General features: G+C 60.7%; 1 protein-coding gene across 1 annotated transcript; it reads left to right on the forward strand.

The window, feature by feature from the left end:
• Positions 1 to 2673: 2673 nt before the first annotated feature.
• Positions 2674 to 7267, forward strand: SPON2 (spondin 2). Its single transcript, XM_070613491.1, has 6 exons — positions 2674 to 2997; positions 3443 to 3668; positions 4036 to 4259; positions 4333 to 4524; positions 4979 to 5153; positions 6600 to 7267. The coding sequence occupies exons 2-6, from the start codon at positions 3446 to 3448 to the stop codon at positions 6782 to 6784; spliced, it is 999 nt and encodes a 332-aa protein (XP_070469592.1). The 5' UTR covers positions 2674 to 2997; positions 3443 to 3445; the 3' UTR covers positions 6785 to 7267.
• Positions 7268 to 12995: the final 5728 nt, after the last annotated feature.

Genomic DNA, 12995 nt, shown 5'->3' on the forward strand with positions numbered 1-12995 from the left:
TCCATTAGGTCAGTGGGGTGGGGTTGGGGAGCACACAGGGAGACTGGAGGTGCAGACACAGAGCTTTGGGGGATGTAAAAAGGGAGCTGGCAGGTGCAGATAGGGAGGCTGGGGGTGCAGACAGGGAGGCTGGGGGTACAGACAGGGAGGCTGGGAGGATGCAGACAGCGAAGCTGGGGGTGCAGACAAGGAGGCTGGGGGTGCAGAGAGGGATCCTGGGGGTGCAGACAGGGAGGCTGGGGGTGTAGACAGGGTGCCTGGGGGTGTAGACAGGGAGGCTGGGGGTGCAGACAGGGAGGTTGGGGGTGCAGACAGGGAAGCTGGCGTTGCAGAGGCCTGGCCTGCAGCCACAGCCCTGAGTCTCATTCCCCCGAAGCCGCCTCAGGGGTGATTGATCACAGTGACTTACAGGAAGGGACCCTGGCATTTTGTCAACCAACTAACCAAGCATTGTTGATGAGAATTCTGTGGACGAAACTATCTTTCCTTCCCCAGCCCCTCCCCACAGCCTCAGGGCGCAGGGTTTCTGTCTAAGCTCACAGGGAGGTACTTGACATGTAATGGATTAATTTACTGGGGGTGGGGATGGATGCCCACTTGCACACAGAGGAACCCTTCTGTTTGTAGGAGTCACTTTCAAAAGTGCTTCCCAAAGCTGCCTCACTTGATCCTCAGCAGGAGGCAGGATGTAGCACCCTGGTTGGCAGAGGGGGAGCTTGAGGGTCAGAGTGGTTTGCTGTGAGTCCAGGATTCACAGAGTCATTTAACTCCCTACTTGCTGAGCTCCACCTGAGGCCCACCCCTGGCCAAGGGGCCAAAGGTTACCTGTCCTTGGGTGTCCCTCTGTGCCTATCTCTGAACTGGGCAAAGAATGAGGCCCCTTCCCACGTCCCATTGTGTCCCAAGAACCCCCTCAGGCATGCTTCTGGGGGCCATTCCACCATCAAAGGAAGTGCCTCCCTGACCACCCTCAGGGAGCCCCAGGCAAGCCAGTCTCTGCACTGCCCAGAGGGCTCCGGGCCTTGGTGACCACTGACTGCACCTCCCAGATGGAGCCCCGAGTCGCAGAGCCTTTCCGGGTGGTCATGGGGGGCTGGGAGAGGAGCCTCCTGATGCGCTGGGCTGTCTGCGCCCTGGGCCTCCTGTAAACCGGGCTGAGCCGAGGGGCCACCCCTGGCCGCCGGACAGTGGCGAGAAGTGGATTGTGCCCGAGCGACCCTCAGGAGAGCTGCCTAGCCCCCTTCCCGCCCAGCGGGAGAGACGTCCCAGCCCTCCTGCTTCCTCTCCTCAAACCCAGATCAGCCCCTTCTCCAAGAACAGACACAGGAGCAGGAGGACATCACCAGCCCTGTCTGCTCACATCCCCTCAGGGGTGTGCGGGGTGCTCCCAAGGCTCCGTGGTGTGTGCACACAGACCTGACAAGACCGCTGGAGAGGCCTGCTCTCTCCAACTGCGTCTGTGCAAGGTGGGCCTGCACAGCACACCCGTCAGACCGCCACAGCAGCATTGTGGATGTGAGGGCCGCCGTGTCCAGTGGGCCAGATGGCAAGATCCGCGCAAGTGCCGAACGGGGCCACCTTCTCCAGGGAGGGCTCCTCGCTGAAATATACAGCTGTTCTTCATAGAACGTTATGCCATTCATGTTAACTTGCAACAGGTTCATTTTTGTTGTTTTAGTGAGTTAATAAATGTTCTGAACATTTACTACGATTTTAGATACGGTCAGTATCGATAGACTTAACCCCCACAAACAGAAGCTCTCTGGGGTCCTCAGTGGTTTCCAAGCGGGGAAGGGGTCCTGAGACCAAACAGTTTGGGAACCACGGAGTGAGAACTTGTCCTCAGCTGAGGACGGCGTCTCAGTGCGGTATTCACGGGGCTTCCCTGTGGTTATTTGTTTGGAGTACAGGTTAGATCATTTGTTTTTGTTTGCATTCTATTCTTGTTGATTCTATTTATTTTCTCTCTTTTTTTGAATTTGTGAAACATTGACGTGGTTCCAAAAATCAGAATGCTTTCTGTTTAAGCTTAAAAACTCCCTGAGTGGTTCTGACAAGCAAAACCGTCCCCACTGTCTTTCGTCTCTCCCAGTTCCCAGATCCCGTGACTAGGATTCTAGAAATATTTTCTTGACTGTGAGCAGGGATAAACTTCAGAATCTGTTGGCCACGTCCTTCTGTGTGCAAAGTGTCCTTGGAGCTCAACCCAATGGAGGGAAGTGGGGTGGGGCCCCAGCCGCCCCCGGGCCCTGGGTGAGCCTCGCAGCCTTTCAGGAGGGCACAGGGTCCAGGCGAGGGCAGCCACCCTTTCTGTGCCTCATCCCTGAGCATCCACTGCGTGGTCTGACTCCCTCTGGAGAGACTGGAGAGCATCTGGGTCCCCGGGCCCCAGCGCTGACAGCATGGCTGCTCTGTGCAGCCCTGTGATGGGGAGGAGGCAGCTGTGGTCACTGACACCTGGAGCCCCAAGGCCAGGGATGCCGGGGTTGGGGGCCTCTGCTTCCCCAGCCTGGCCCCAACCCTTGGTCTAACGTCAGGCTCTTCAGGTCCCGCCCTGCCCTGAGGGTGCGACACGCTGGCCCCCTGAGCCGAGCAGGCTCTCCTCCCAGCCGCTGGCTTTGGCACCACCTCCAGGGAGACACTAGGAAGGGCCTGATGGGAAAGGAGAGAACCGGGAGGGAGGGGAGGGGCGGGAGGGGAGGGGAGGGAAGACAAAGAGAGGGCGCGGCGGTGGCGGGCGCCCGGGAGGAGCTGACCTCAGCCTGGGGAGGCTTCTCCAGCTTCGGGCAGGCAGGCGGGGCAGCGCCCGGGGCTGAAGAAGTCCCTTTCTCTCCCTCTCCCTGTCCTGTCTGCCGCTCTCTGGTGGCCGCGGTGGGGGACCTGGGGCCTCATTGGCCGGCCAGGCGCCGTCCTCGGCATAAATTGGAGCTCTGGGCTCTCGCTAGGACCGTCTGCTGCCCACAGCCCGGCTGCCCGCCCTCCCGCTGCTCCTGCTGGGTGAGTACCCACTCGCCTCTGCCCCTGAGGCCTCCTGGCGCTTTCCCCGGCCCAGAAACCGGCAGCACCCCAACAGAGAGGCCCGAGTTTGCTGTCTAGGCCCGGGCACCGTGAGTCCGACAAGTTGACCCCCGAGGTTCCCAGGAGTCCCTGGGCCAGCAGCGTGAGAGGTGTGTAACCTGGGATGCCGCCTGGTGTCGCTGGCCCAGGCTGCAAGCTCCTCCTGCCGGGCTCTAACCTGCCAGGCTTGCTGGGCTCCTGCCGACGCATTGTGGAATCCAGCTGTAACCCCACACGGCTTCGCTCTCCAGGATAGGGTCCAGCCGCCGGGGAGGGCAGCATGAGGGACGTGCAAGGGCTGCCCTGATGTCCCTGCCCAGGGCAGGCATGCCGCAAGGTGTCGGGGGACGGCGAGGCCAGCGTGTGGCGCTCTCCCTTCTCTCAGGTGATGGAAACCCTGAGCCTGGCTGCCGCCCGGGGCAAGGCCCTCTGGGCTCTCCTCCTGGCCACGCTTGGCTCTGCTGCTGGCCAGCCGCTGGGGGGAGACTCTGGCTGCATGGCCCGGCCCCTGGCCAAGTACAGCGTCACCTTCACCGGCAAGTGGAGCCAGACAGCCTTCCCCAAGCAGTACCCTCTGTTCCGGCCGCCCGCACAGTGGTCGTCCCTGCTAGGTAAGTGCAGCTCTGTCCCCGTCCGTCCTCAGCGTGTCTGCACCGCCCCATCCCCCGAGAGCGGACAGTCACCCCCAGCTGCACCACACGGCACAGTTTGGAGGGCACTCTCGTCCAGTTCACTTCAGCGCAAGAAGTATTTGTTAAGTGCCTCCTGCGTGCCGGCCAGACTCTGGGGATGTGCTGGGCAGGGTGGCTGGAGTCATGGGGAGGGCTGGCTGGATGCCCACCAGCAAGGTGCCCGGGCAGCAGGAGGCCGCAGGATGTCACCGTCCACACGTGCTGGCTGGATGTGGCTCCCAGTCTTGCTCAGGCAGGGAGGGCCGGCGTCCGCTGGGCGTGGCGGCTCACACGGTGGCGCCCACAGGGGCAGCGCACAGCTCCGACTACAGCATGTGGAGGAAGGACCAGTATGTCAGCAACGGGCTGAGGGACTTTGTGGAGCGGGGCGAGGCGTGGGCCCTGATGAAGGAGATCGAGGCGGCCGGAGAGAAGCTGCAGAGCGTGCACGAAGTGTTCTCAGCCCCTGCTGTGCCCAGTGGCACTGGGCAAACCTCCACGGAGCTCGAGGCCCATTCCAGGCACTCGCTCGTGAGTGGAGTGGCAGCGGGGGTGGTGGGGTGCGGGACCTGGCCACCACCTCGCTGAGTGCCCGGCCCCCCAGGTGTCCTTCGTGGTGCGCATTGTCCCCAGCCCTGACTGGTTTGTGGGCATCGACAGTCTGGACCTGTGTGACGGGGACCACTGGAGGGAGCAGGTCGCCGTGGACCTTTACCCCTACGACGCCGGAACAGACAGCGGCTTCACTTTCTCCTCCCCCAACTTCGCGACGATCCCGCAGGACACAGTGACTGAGGTGAGGGGACAACGGCCCCGTGCCCGCACTGGCTCTGGGCCCCTCGGGGATGCATGTGATGACACTACCCACCTGGGGTGCCTGGCTCCGTCTCCTGTTTGGAAGACGCCCCTGTTCGTCATATCCACTGAGCAAGGGGTGCAGTCCCTGCCTAGGAGGGAGCTGGCTGCATTGTGGGAGGAAAGCAGAGAGGCCCCACATTACTGGTCTGGCTCCCAGGCCGTGGGCCCCGTGCCCCATGGGCCACTGGGAGCTCAGGAGCCCGCACCAGAGGTTGGGAGGCTATCTGGGTGGTGTCGCCCATAGGAGGGCCCGGGTTGGATCTGTTTTCCACACTGCCTGCCGGACCCCTAGTACCGGCTCCCGCGCCTGGGCCATGACGGACGCTTGCACGCTCGCGCAGGTGGGCTTATGGGTTTTCTGGCCATGCCAACTTCCTCATCCTCCCCCGCAGATAACATCCTCGTCTCCCAGCCACCCAGCAAATTCCTTCTACTACCCGCGCCTGAAGGCCCTGCCCCCCATCGCCAGAGTGACCCTGGTGCGGCTCCGGCAGAACCCCAGGGCTTTTGTCCCGCCCGCCCCAGACCTGGTGGACAGGGGCAACGAGATCATGGACAGCCTCTCAGGTAAGCCCAGTCCCACCCCCACTGCAGGCCCACCTCCGGTTCCCCACTCTCAACATGCGTGCTCCTGGTGCCAAGCTCTCAAGCTCTCAGGCTGGCTGAGTCCTGGGCAGGACCCCCACCAGGGGTTTGTGTGTCACACGGGGACTCATCCAGACTTCACCTGCCACCATGCAGCTGTCGACACAAAGCTCCTGCTCCAGGCTCTTATCTCTCACCTTAGAATGATCCTTAAAAGCGAATGTCCACCACAGAAATGGAAGAAACAGTAGAAACAGAAAAGGATGCTCAAAGGCCAGAAACCGCCCAGAGGGGCCGTCTGCGAAGTGTCAGTGATGACACCCGGACCTTGCCACCTTCCCGGAGGCCACACCTGTCGCCCACGTGCAACCCACTAGGGGAGGTGGTCCAGGAACCATGCCCCGTGGCGTCCCCCCACCCCACACAGTGCACCCTGGGCTGCCCCACCTTGCAGACGACGTCTCAGAGCCAAGAAATGTGCCCAATTCTAAGCCAGGCACCTGGGTGGGCTGTGCCAGCCTCCAGGCTGGGCCAGGCCACCCGCAGCCCCGGGGGCGCACGGGGGTGTGAGGAAAGGAGTCAAGGCAGGGCGAGGCTGCGGGTGCTCAGAGGGCCCCAGGGCACGGTGCTCTTCAGGTCGTGTGAATCTGCGTCTCTGAGCAACTTCAGACAAGGGTGCAGAGCCCTCAGTGCAGGACGATGTGGGTCTGAGATGTTAGATTCCGGTGATTCAAAGTGCACACGGGAGGTTTAACGCTTGCACATTTGCCACTGACAGCCTTTCACACCCCTGCAGCCCGGAAGTGAGTCGTGAAAGAGGCCCATCCGTCAGGGGGTGCCAGCGTGTGGCTGCGTCGTGGCTGACGGGAAGGACACTTCACTAAGTGGACCGCTCCGCGTCATTCCCGCAGAGGAGATGGTGGGGGGTGTTGGCAGAGGTGGCGCTGCCCACAGAGGGAGAACTGTGCTGGGTGCGGGGCAAGCCCGGGGGCCGCGCTCCCACAATGGTCCGCCTCAAGCGTCCGTGATTGGAATAGCGTAGCCCGCGGCGAGACCCTCCTCCACCGTGCCCCACTCAGAGCCAGCTTCACAGGAGCATTCTCCACCCTCCCCTGGGGACGTGGACCCAGCACAGGCGGGATCCCCCAGGGACCTCATGCCACCGCGATGCTAGAGCCCCAGACACTGGAGACGGGCGACAGCACCGGCCCTTGGGTAGAAGCATGAACTCGGGTCGTTTTGGTGGTTCCAGGAGGTGTGCATGGTGGCTTCCTCGGGTATGCACTCCAAATAGTGCTGATAAAAGCAGGTGTTTCCACCCCACTCTGAGCTCTGGAGACGGTCTCCTCCGAGGGACACCTAGGGTCCCCTTCCGCCAGGGAGCGCCTCCTTGCGCACGTGCCGATGGTCTCTCTTGTGCTTGTCCAGTTCCAGAAACGCCGCTGGACTGCGAGGTCTCTCTGTGGTCGTCCTGGGGCCTGTGCGGAGGTCCGTGCGGGAAGCTGGGGGCCAAGAGCAGGACTCGCTACATCCGCGTGCAGCCCGCCAACCACGGGACGCCCTGCCCGGAGCTGGAAGAGGAGGCGGAGTGCGTGCCTGACAACTGCGTCTGAGCGCAGGGCCCGTAGACCGCAGGCGGCGAGTCTGGTCCTTCAGGGCCAGGGTTGCTGCCAGCAGCCGAGTGGGGCTTCGTCACCTCTCTGAGCGCCACTGCTGATGACACCCCTACACAGACACGCAACCGGCCGAGGGGTCCTGGTGGGCAGGCGCCCCTTTTTGCAAGCTCTTCCCTCTTATTCCCACCACGCGGAAGGTCATCTTCCGTGCAGACGACTTGCACAAGGCGCCCTGCCGGGTGGGCTGCAGGAAAGCCACGCAGCCACACAGCTGGGAAATACCTGGGCCTGGCCACCCAGGCTCCGCTGGCACCGGAGCCCACACCCACAGCCACTGCTGGAGCCAGGCTGCCACCCAGCACCGCTTCCGGTGTCCGAGCGGGTGACGCACGTGAGATGGATAAGGGGGCACACGCAGACACCTCGCCTTGGCGTCCACATGTTACCCGTCTCTGCACTTGAATAAAGACTGTTTCCCGACCTCGTTGGCCCGTCTCTCCTTTCCTGGAGGGCCCTGGGGGAGGGCAGAGGGAGCAGACACGGGGTCATCCTCCTGCCCCTGGCTGGGTCTCCCTCCGAGCAGAGGGGTGGCTCCCCAGACTCCACAGAAGAGCACTTGGCAAGCGTCAGAATAGTGTAAGGAGGTGCTCGATCCAGCGCACACCCAGTGCTTGTGGCAGGGAGTGCCGAGGAGCAGCACAGGCAACACGCGGCTGCCGTGGGCCCCGTCCCCTCAGGCCACTGACCACTAGGGCCCCAAACTCACAGAGGTGCCCTGAGGGTTCTCAGTGTATCTGCCCTGGCCCTTGTCTGAGGTTGGGGGTTCAAGACCTTGTCCTCCCAGCACAGACCCTTCCTGCCAGATGATCCAGTGGGTTCCTGGTCTCTCATGGGACGGCCAGGAGATGGGGTAGGCCAGCTCATCACTCCTGGAGACGCTTGCAGACCCTTCTCCCTCCTGCTTGTACTTGTGTAGAATAGATCCTACAGCCAGCCCACCACCCAGCGCCCGGTCCACTGTCCTCACCTCCCACCAACCAGCGCCCTGTCCACTGCCCTCCTCACTTCCCACCTCCCAGCACCCTGTCAACTGTCCTCCTCACCTCCCACCTCCCACCACCCAGTGCCTTGTCCACTGCCCTCCTCACCTCCCACCTCCCAATGCCCGTCCATTGCCCTCCTCACCTCCCACCTCCCAATGCCCATCCACTGCCCTCCTCACCTCCCACCTCCCAATGCCCATCCACTGTCCTCCTCACCTCCCACCTCCCAGCACCCTGTCAACTGTCCTCCTCACCTCCCACCTCCCACCACCCAGTGCCTTGTCCACTGCCCTCCTCACCTCCCACCTCCCAATGCCCGTCCACTGCCCTCCTCACCTCCCACCTCCCAATGCCCATCCACTGTCCTCCTCACCTCCCACCTCCCAGCACCCTGTCAACTGTCCTCCTCACCTCCCACCTCCCACCACCCAGTGCCTTGTCCACTGCCCTCCTCACCTCCCACCTCCCAATGCCCATCCACTGCCCTCCTCACCTCCCACCTCCCACCTCCCAATGACCATCCACTGTCCTCCTCACCTCCCACCTCCCAATGCCCATCCACTGTCCTCCTCACCTCCCACCTCCCAATGCCCATCCACTGTCCTCCTCACCTCCCACCTCCCACCACCCAGTGCCTTGTCCACTGCCCTCCTCACCTCCCACCTCCCAATGCCCATCCACTGCCCTCCTCACCTCCCACCTCCCACCTCCCAATGACCATCCACTGTCCTCCTCACCTCCCACCTCCCAATGCCCATCCACTGTCCTCCTCACCTCCCACCTCCCAATGCCCATCCACTGTCCTCCTCACCTCCCACCTCCCAGCACCCTGTCAACTGCCCTCCTCACCTCCCACCTCCCAATGCCCATCCACTGTCCTCCTCACCTCCCACCTCCCAGCACCCTGTCAACTGTCCTCCTCACCTCCCACCTCCCACCTCCCAGCGCCCTGTCCATGCTCCTCCTCACCTCCCACCACCCAGTGCCCTGTCAACTGCCCTCCTCACCTCCCACCTCCCAGTGCCCTGTCCACTGCCCTCCTCAGTCTTCTCCTGCCAATTCTTCACATGTTCACCTCCACATGGAGACCCTCTTGCCCCTGCCTCTCCGTTTCCTCAGGTTCACATCTCCCACCTCTCCATCCTCACTCTAAACAGCAGTCTTGGCTCCCCACACGCTCGGCCCTCCCACAGGCCACCACAGATGAACTGTACATCCCCCTGTCACAAGCAGCTTGAGCAGCACGCCCCCGCCACCATCCTCAGTGGCCTCCAACAGCTCTCCCTCTGTGTCCCCGCTCAATGGCTCACACCAGCAAGCGTGCTCTCTTGTCTTAGAAGGCATTCCTCCCGCTGTCTTCCCTGTCCAGCCCCTGCTCCTGGGCCCATCTTGCAGCAACGTGTCTGGAAGGCATTTCCCCTCCCCACAGTCAGCCCCTCCACCCCGGCTCCCCTCTGCTGCTGTCGAGGGCCCAGTGTCCACGCATCGCTGCACCCAGGGTTCTGTGCTCCTCACTCGTCTTCTTCGCCCCTCGGGAACAGGTGGTGCCCCCAACACACTGAGTCCCTCTGGCCCCCAGGCTTCTGCCCTGTCCCCTGACTGGCTGGGCGAGGCCCTTTCTCTGTCTCCTTTGACAGGCCGCTGTCCCTGACACACTTCTCTGCAAGCTCAGCCTCAGACTCCCTCCATCCTCTAGTGACACATACCTCCTTGGACCCATTTCCCTCTCCAGAACAGATTTATATCCCCAGTGGTCCCCTGGACCCTTGACCTTGGGGAGGAAGGAGTGAAAGCAGCTGCCTGGGGCCCATTTATCCCCCGGGGTTGGGGGGTGAAGCCTAGCTAATTCCTGGACACGTGCTGCTGCTGGGCGTCCTGCTAAACAGACTGGCAGCGTTAGCTCAGAGGAGGGGGCTTGTCTGAGGAATGGTCTTAGCAGATGTTCTCTGTGGATTTATGGGCAGGTAATCTTGGGGCACAATGCAGAGATACTCACGTTCCAGTGCTCCCCAGTGAGGGTAGCAGCCTGCATACCTCATTGAGAGCCCAGGAAGGACCTGGACCCTGCAGGGCGGCCCAGCCCTCTCGGGGCTCCACCTGTGCCCTCGCGTGCTTGGCTCCCTGTGTCTTAGTGAAGCACCACACTGGGTCAGACTTCTCGGGAGTCTTACGAGCAGAGACTTTAGTCCGTCTGCTCACAGACGTAATCTGCCACCATAGGCTTGGGAGCATAGCTTTGGGATGAAGGGCATGCACGTGGTGACAGCCAAGGCACACAGCAGAGATGGCAAATACTCGCCGAATGAATGAGGAACTCGGTTCCCTTCCTCTATTTTGCAGGAGTCCTCATATTGAGCACCTAAAAATACCAGATAAAGCGTCCAGCGTTGATGAACTGGTGAAGGTAGGGAATTCCTCTGAGGGGCAACAACAAGCAGCCACGGGGTCAGCAACGCACTCAGGAGCCAGGCTTCACCCTGGCAGCCCTGCTGGCCGTTCACACCTTCACCTGGGATGTCTGAGGCCTCCCCCAGGGCAGGAGTGAGCCAATAGCTGGCCCTCCAAGGGCACAGCCTCTCTTGCACTTGGCTCTGCATAGAGAAGAAAACAATTATCCCTGACACCCCTGATCACAGGCCCATGCTCACCAAGCATGAGGTCTGACATGACAGTGGAGATCTGAAAAAGCCCTAATTAAAAGTTTTGCTTAAAGATTCCCGGGCTGGTAATGCCCTGAGGCACCTAGAAGAAACGAGTATCAGTCCTCCCTAGGGACCTCACTGTTGACTGGGACTCAGAGAATTCCCACAGTAACATGGACTCACAATCAACACCCAGGAGACACATGAGAAAACCAGCATGACATCCCTAAATCGAAGGACGTGGCAAACTACAAAATCAGACCCACAAAGCCAACGACATTAGGACTATCAAGTACAGGATATGATTAAACGTGCTGACTGTGTTATCCAAACCTGAGGTCAAAACTCAAAAGTGAGCCATAGAAGCAAGCACACAACAAGGTTTTAGATTTAAACTTTAACAGATGGACTAAATACTCCAGTCAAATGACAAAGATTGTGGACTGGATTCACAAAACCATGTGCTATTCATAGGACACGTAAAATCCTCTAAGAATGCTAAAACACTGGGGGAGGATATGTGGTGGAGACTGCTGCAACAGGCATGTCCACTGCCCTCTCCTTCTGATGCATGGGGTTGGGCATGGCCCTCGGGGTGGGAATGAGTGTCATTCTTTGGAGCCAGAATATTTACTGCCCCCGTGAGATGCTCCAGACCCTGGAGCTCAAGTCAACATGGAGGTGCCTTCGCAGAAGCCAGCCGGGACAACACACTTAGGACAGCCACCCTGGAGAGTGCTCAGGATCTGCAGCCAACTTAGAAACAAGCTTTGCTGTGTTAAGAACTAAGACTTAAGGGAAGGGGATGATGAACGTACACCCAGTAAAAAGGAATCCTGTATTAGGTGATGCTCAGGCTCTGTAGAAGAGGGAATTGGACACTGCTGCTGGTTGTAGTGCTGGTGGTGTAGGTGGTGACAGTGATGCCGGTGGTATGAGTTCTGGTGCTGGTGCTGGAAGTGGTGCTGGTGGTGCTGGGGCTGGGGCTAGTGGTGCTGGTGGCAGTGGTGGTGGTGATATAGGTATTGGTGGTGCTGGTGCTGGTAGTGCTAGTGTTTGTGGTGGTGCTGGTGGTGCTGGTCCTGGTGTTGGTGGTGGTGGTACTGGTGGTACTGATAGTGGGGCTAGTGGTGGTGGTGCTTGTGGTGGGGCTGAGGGTGGTGGTGCTTGTCCTGGTGGTATTGATGGTGCTATAGGTGCTGGTGGTGCTGGTGCTGGTGGTGCTGGTGGTAGTGTTGGGGCTGTGGCTGGTGGTGCTGGTGCTGGTTGTGGTGCTAGTGGTAGTGCTGGGGTGGGTGCTGGGGCTGGGGCTTGGGCTGGTCCTGGGGTTGTTGGTGCTGGTGCTGTTGTTGGTGGTAGTGGTAGTGTTGGATCTGTGGCTGATGGTACAGGTGCTGGTGGTACTGATGGTGGTATGGGTGCTGGGGCTGGGGCTGGTAGTGCTGGTGGTTATAGGTGCTGGTGTTGATCCTAGTGGTGCAGGTGGTGCTGGTGGAGGTGATGGTGCTGGGGCTGGTGGTGGTGGTGAGGCTGGAAGTGCTGGTGGTCATAGTGTTGCTGGTGGTATAGGTGCTGGTGGTAGTGTTGGGGTTGTAGCTGGTGGTGCTAGCACTGGTGCTGGCTGGGGATGCTGGCAGTGGGGCTAGTGTTGGTAGAAGTGCTTGTGGTACTAGTGTTGTTGGTAGTGGTGCTGAGGGTGGTGTGGTTGCTGGGGCTTGGACTGGTGGTACTGGTGCTGGTGCTGGTGTTGGTGGGGCTGGGGCTGGGGTTAGTGGTGCTGGTGCTGATGATGCTGATGGTGTTGATGGTGGTATAAGTGCTAGTGGTGCTGGTGGTAGTGGTGGTGCTGGTGGTGGTGCTGGTGGTGCTGGTGGTGCTGATGGTAGGGCTGGAGGTGGGGCTGGTGATGGTGGTACTGGTAGTGCTGATGCTAGTGTTGGGGCTGTGGCTCATAGTGCTTGTTGGTGGTGGTGCTAGTGGTGGTGGTGCTGGGGTTGGTGATGGTGCTGGTGGTGGTGGTGCCAAAGGTGGTATAGGTGCTGGTGCTGGTGGTAGTAGTGCTAGTGCTGGTGTTATGGCTGCTGGTGGTGCTGGTGGTGGTGGTGGTGCTGGTCCTGGTGCTCATGGTGGTGGTAGTATAGGGGCTGGTGCTGGTGGTGTCGGTAGTGTTAGTGCTAGTGTTAAGGCTGTGGCTGGTAGTGCTGGTGCTGGTCATGGGCTGGGGCTGGTCCTGGTGCTGGTGGTGCTGGTGCTGGTGGGGGTAGGGCTGGTGCTGCTGCTGTGGTTGCTGCTGGTGGTGCTGGTGGTTCTGGTGCTGGTGATGATGATTCTGGTGCTGGTGGTGCTGGTGACTCTTTCAGGAGGGCAGCTGTGGACTCCCTCACTGACAAGGCCATGTCTGAGCAGGGCTCTGAAGGAGGAGGGGGAAGTCTCACAGAGATCTAGTCGTGAGTGTCCCAGGCAGAAGAATGGCTGGAGGTAAAGGCCCTGCTGTGCTGGGGAGACAGGCAGGGCCAGTGAGGC

This window comes from Equus przewalskii, chromosome 3 (assembly GCF_037783145.1).
Source record: "Equus przewalskii isolate Varuska chromosome 3, EquPr2, whole genome shotgun sequence".
In the NCBI taxonomy this organism is placed as follows: domain Eukaryota; kingdom Metazoa; phylum Chordata; class Mammalia; order Perissodactyla; family Equidae; genus Equus; species Equus przewalskii.

What these genes read in the sequence shown, in the direction of transcription:
- SPON2 (XM_070613491.1), top strand. Translation starts at nt 3,446, where the DNA reads ATGGAAACCCTGAGCCTGGCTGCCGCCCGGGGCAAGGCCCTCTGGGCT. An exon ending in CGCAGGACACAGTGACTGAG is followed by an intron (nt 4,525 to 4,978) that starts GTGAGGGGACAA and finishes CCTCCCCCGCAG; the next exon opens with ATAACATCCTCGTCTCCCAG. An exon ending in GATCATGGACAGCCTCTCAG is followed by an intron (nt 5,154 to 6,599) that starts GTAAGCCCAGTC and finishes GTGCTTGTCCAG; the next exon opens with TTCCAGAAACGCCGCTGGAC.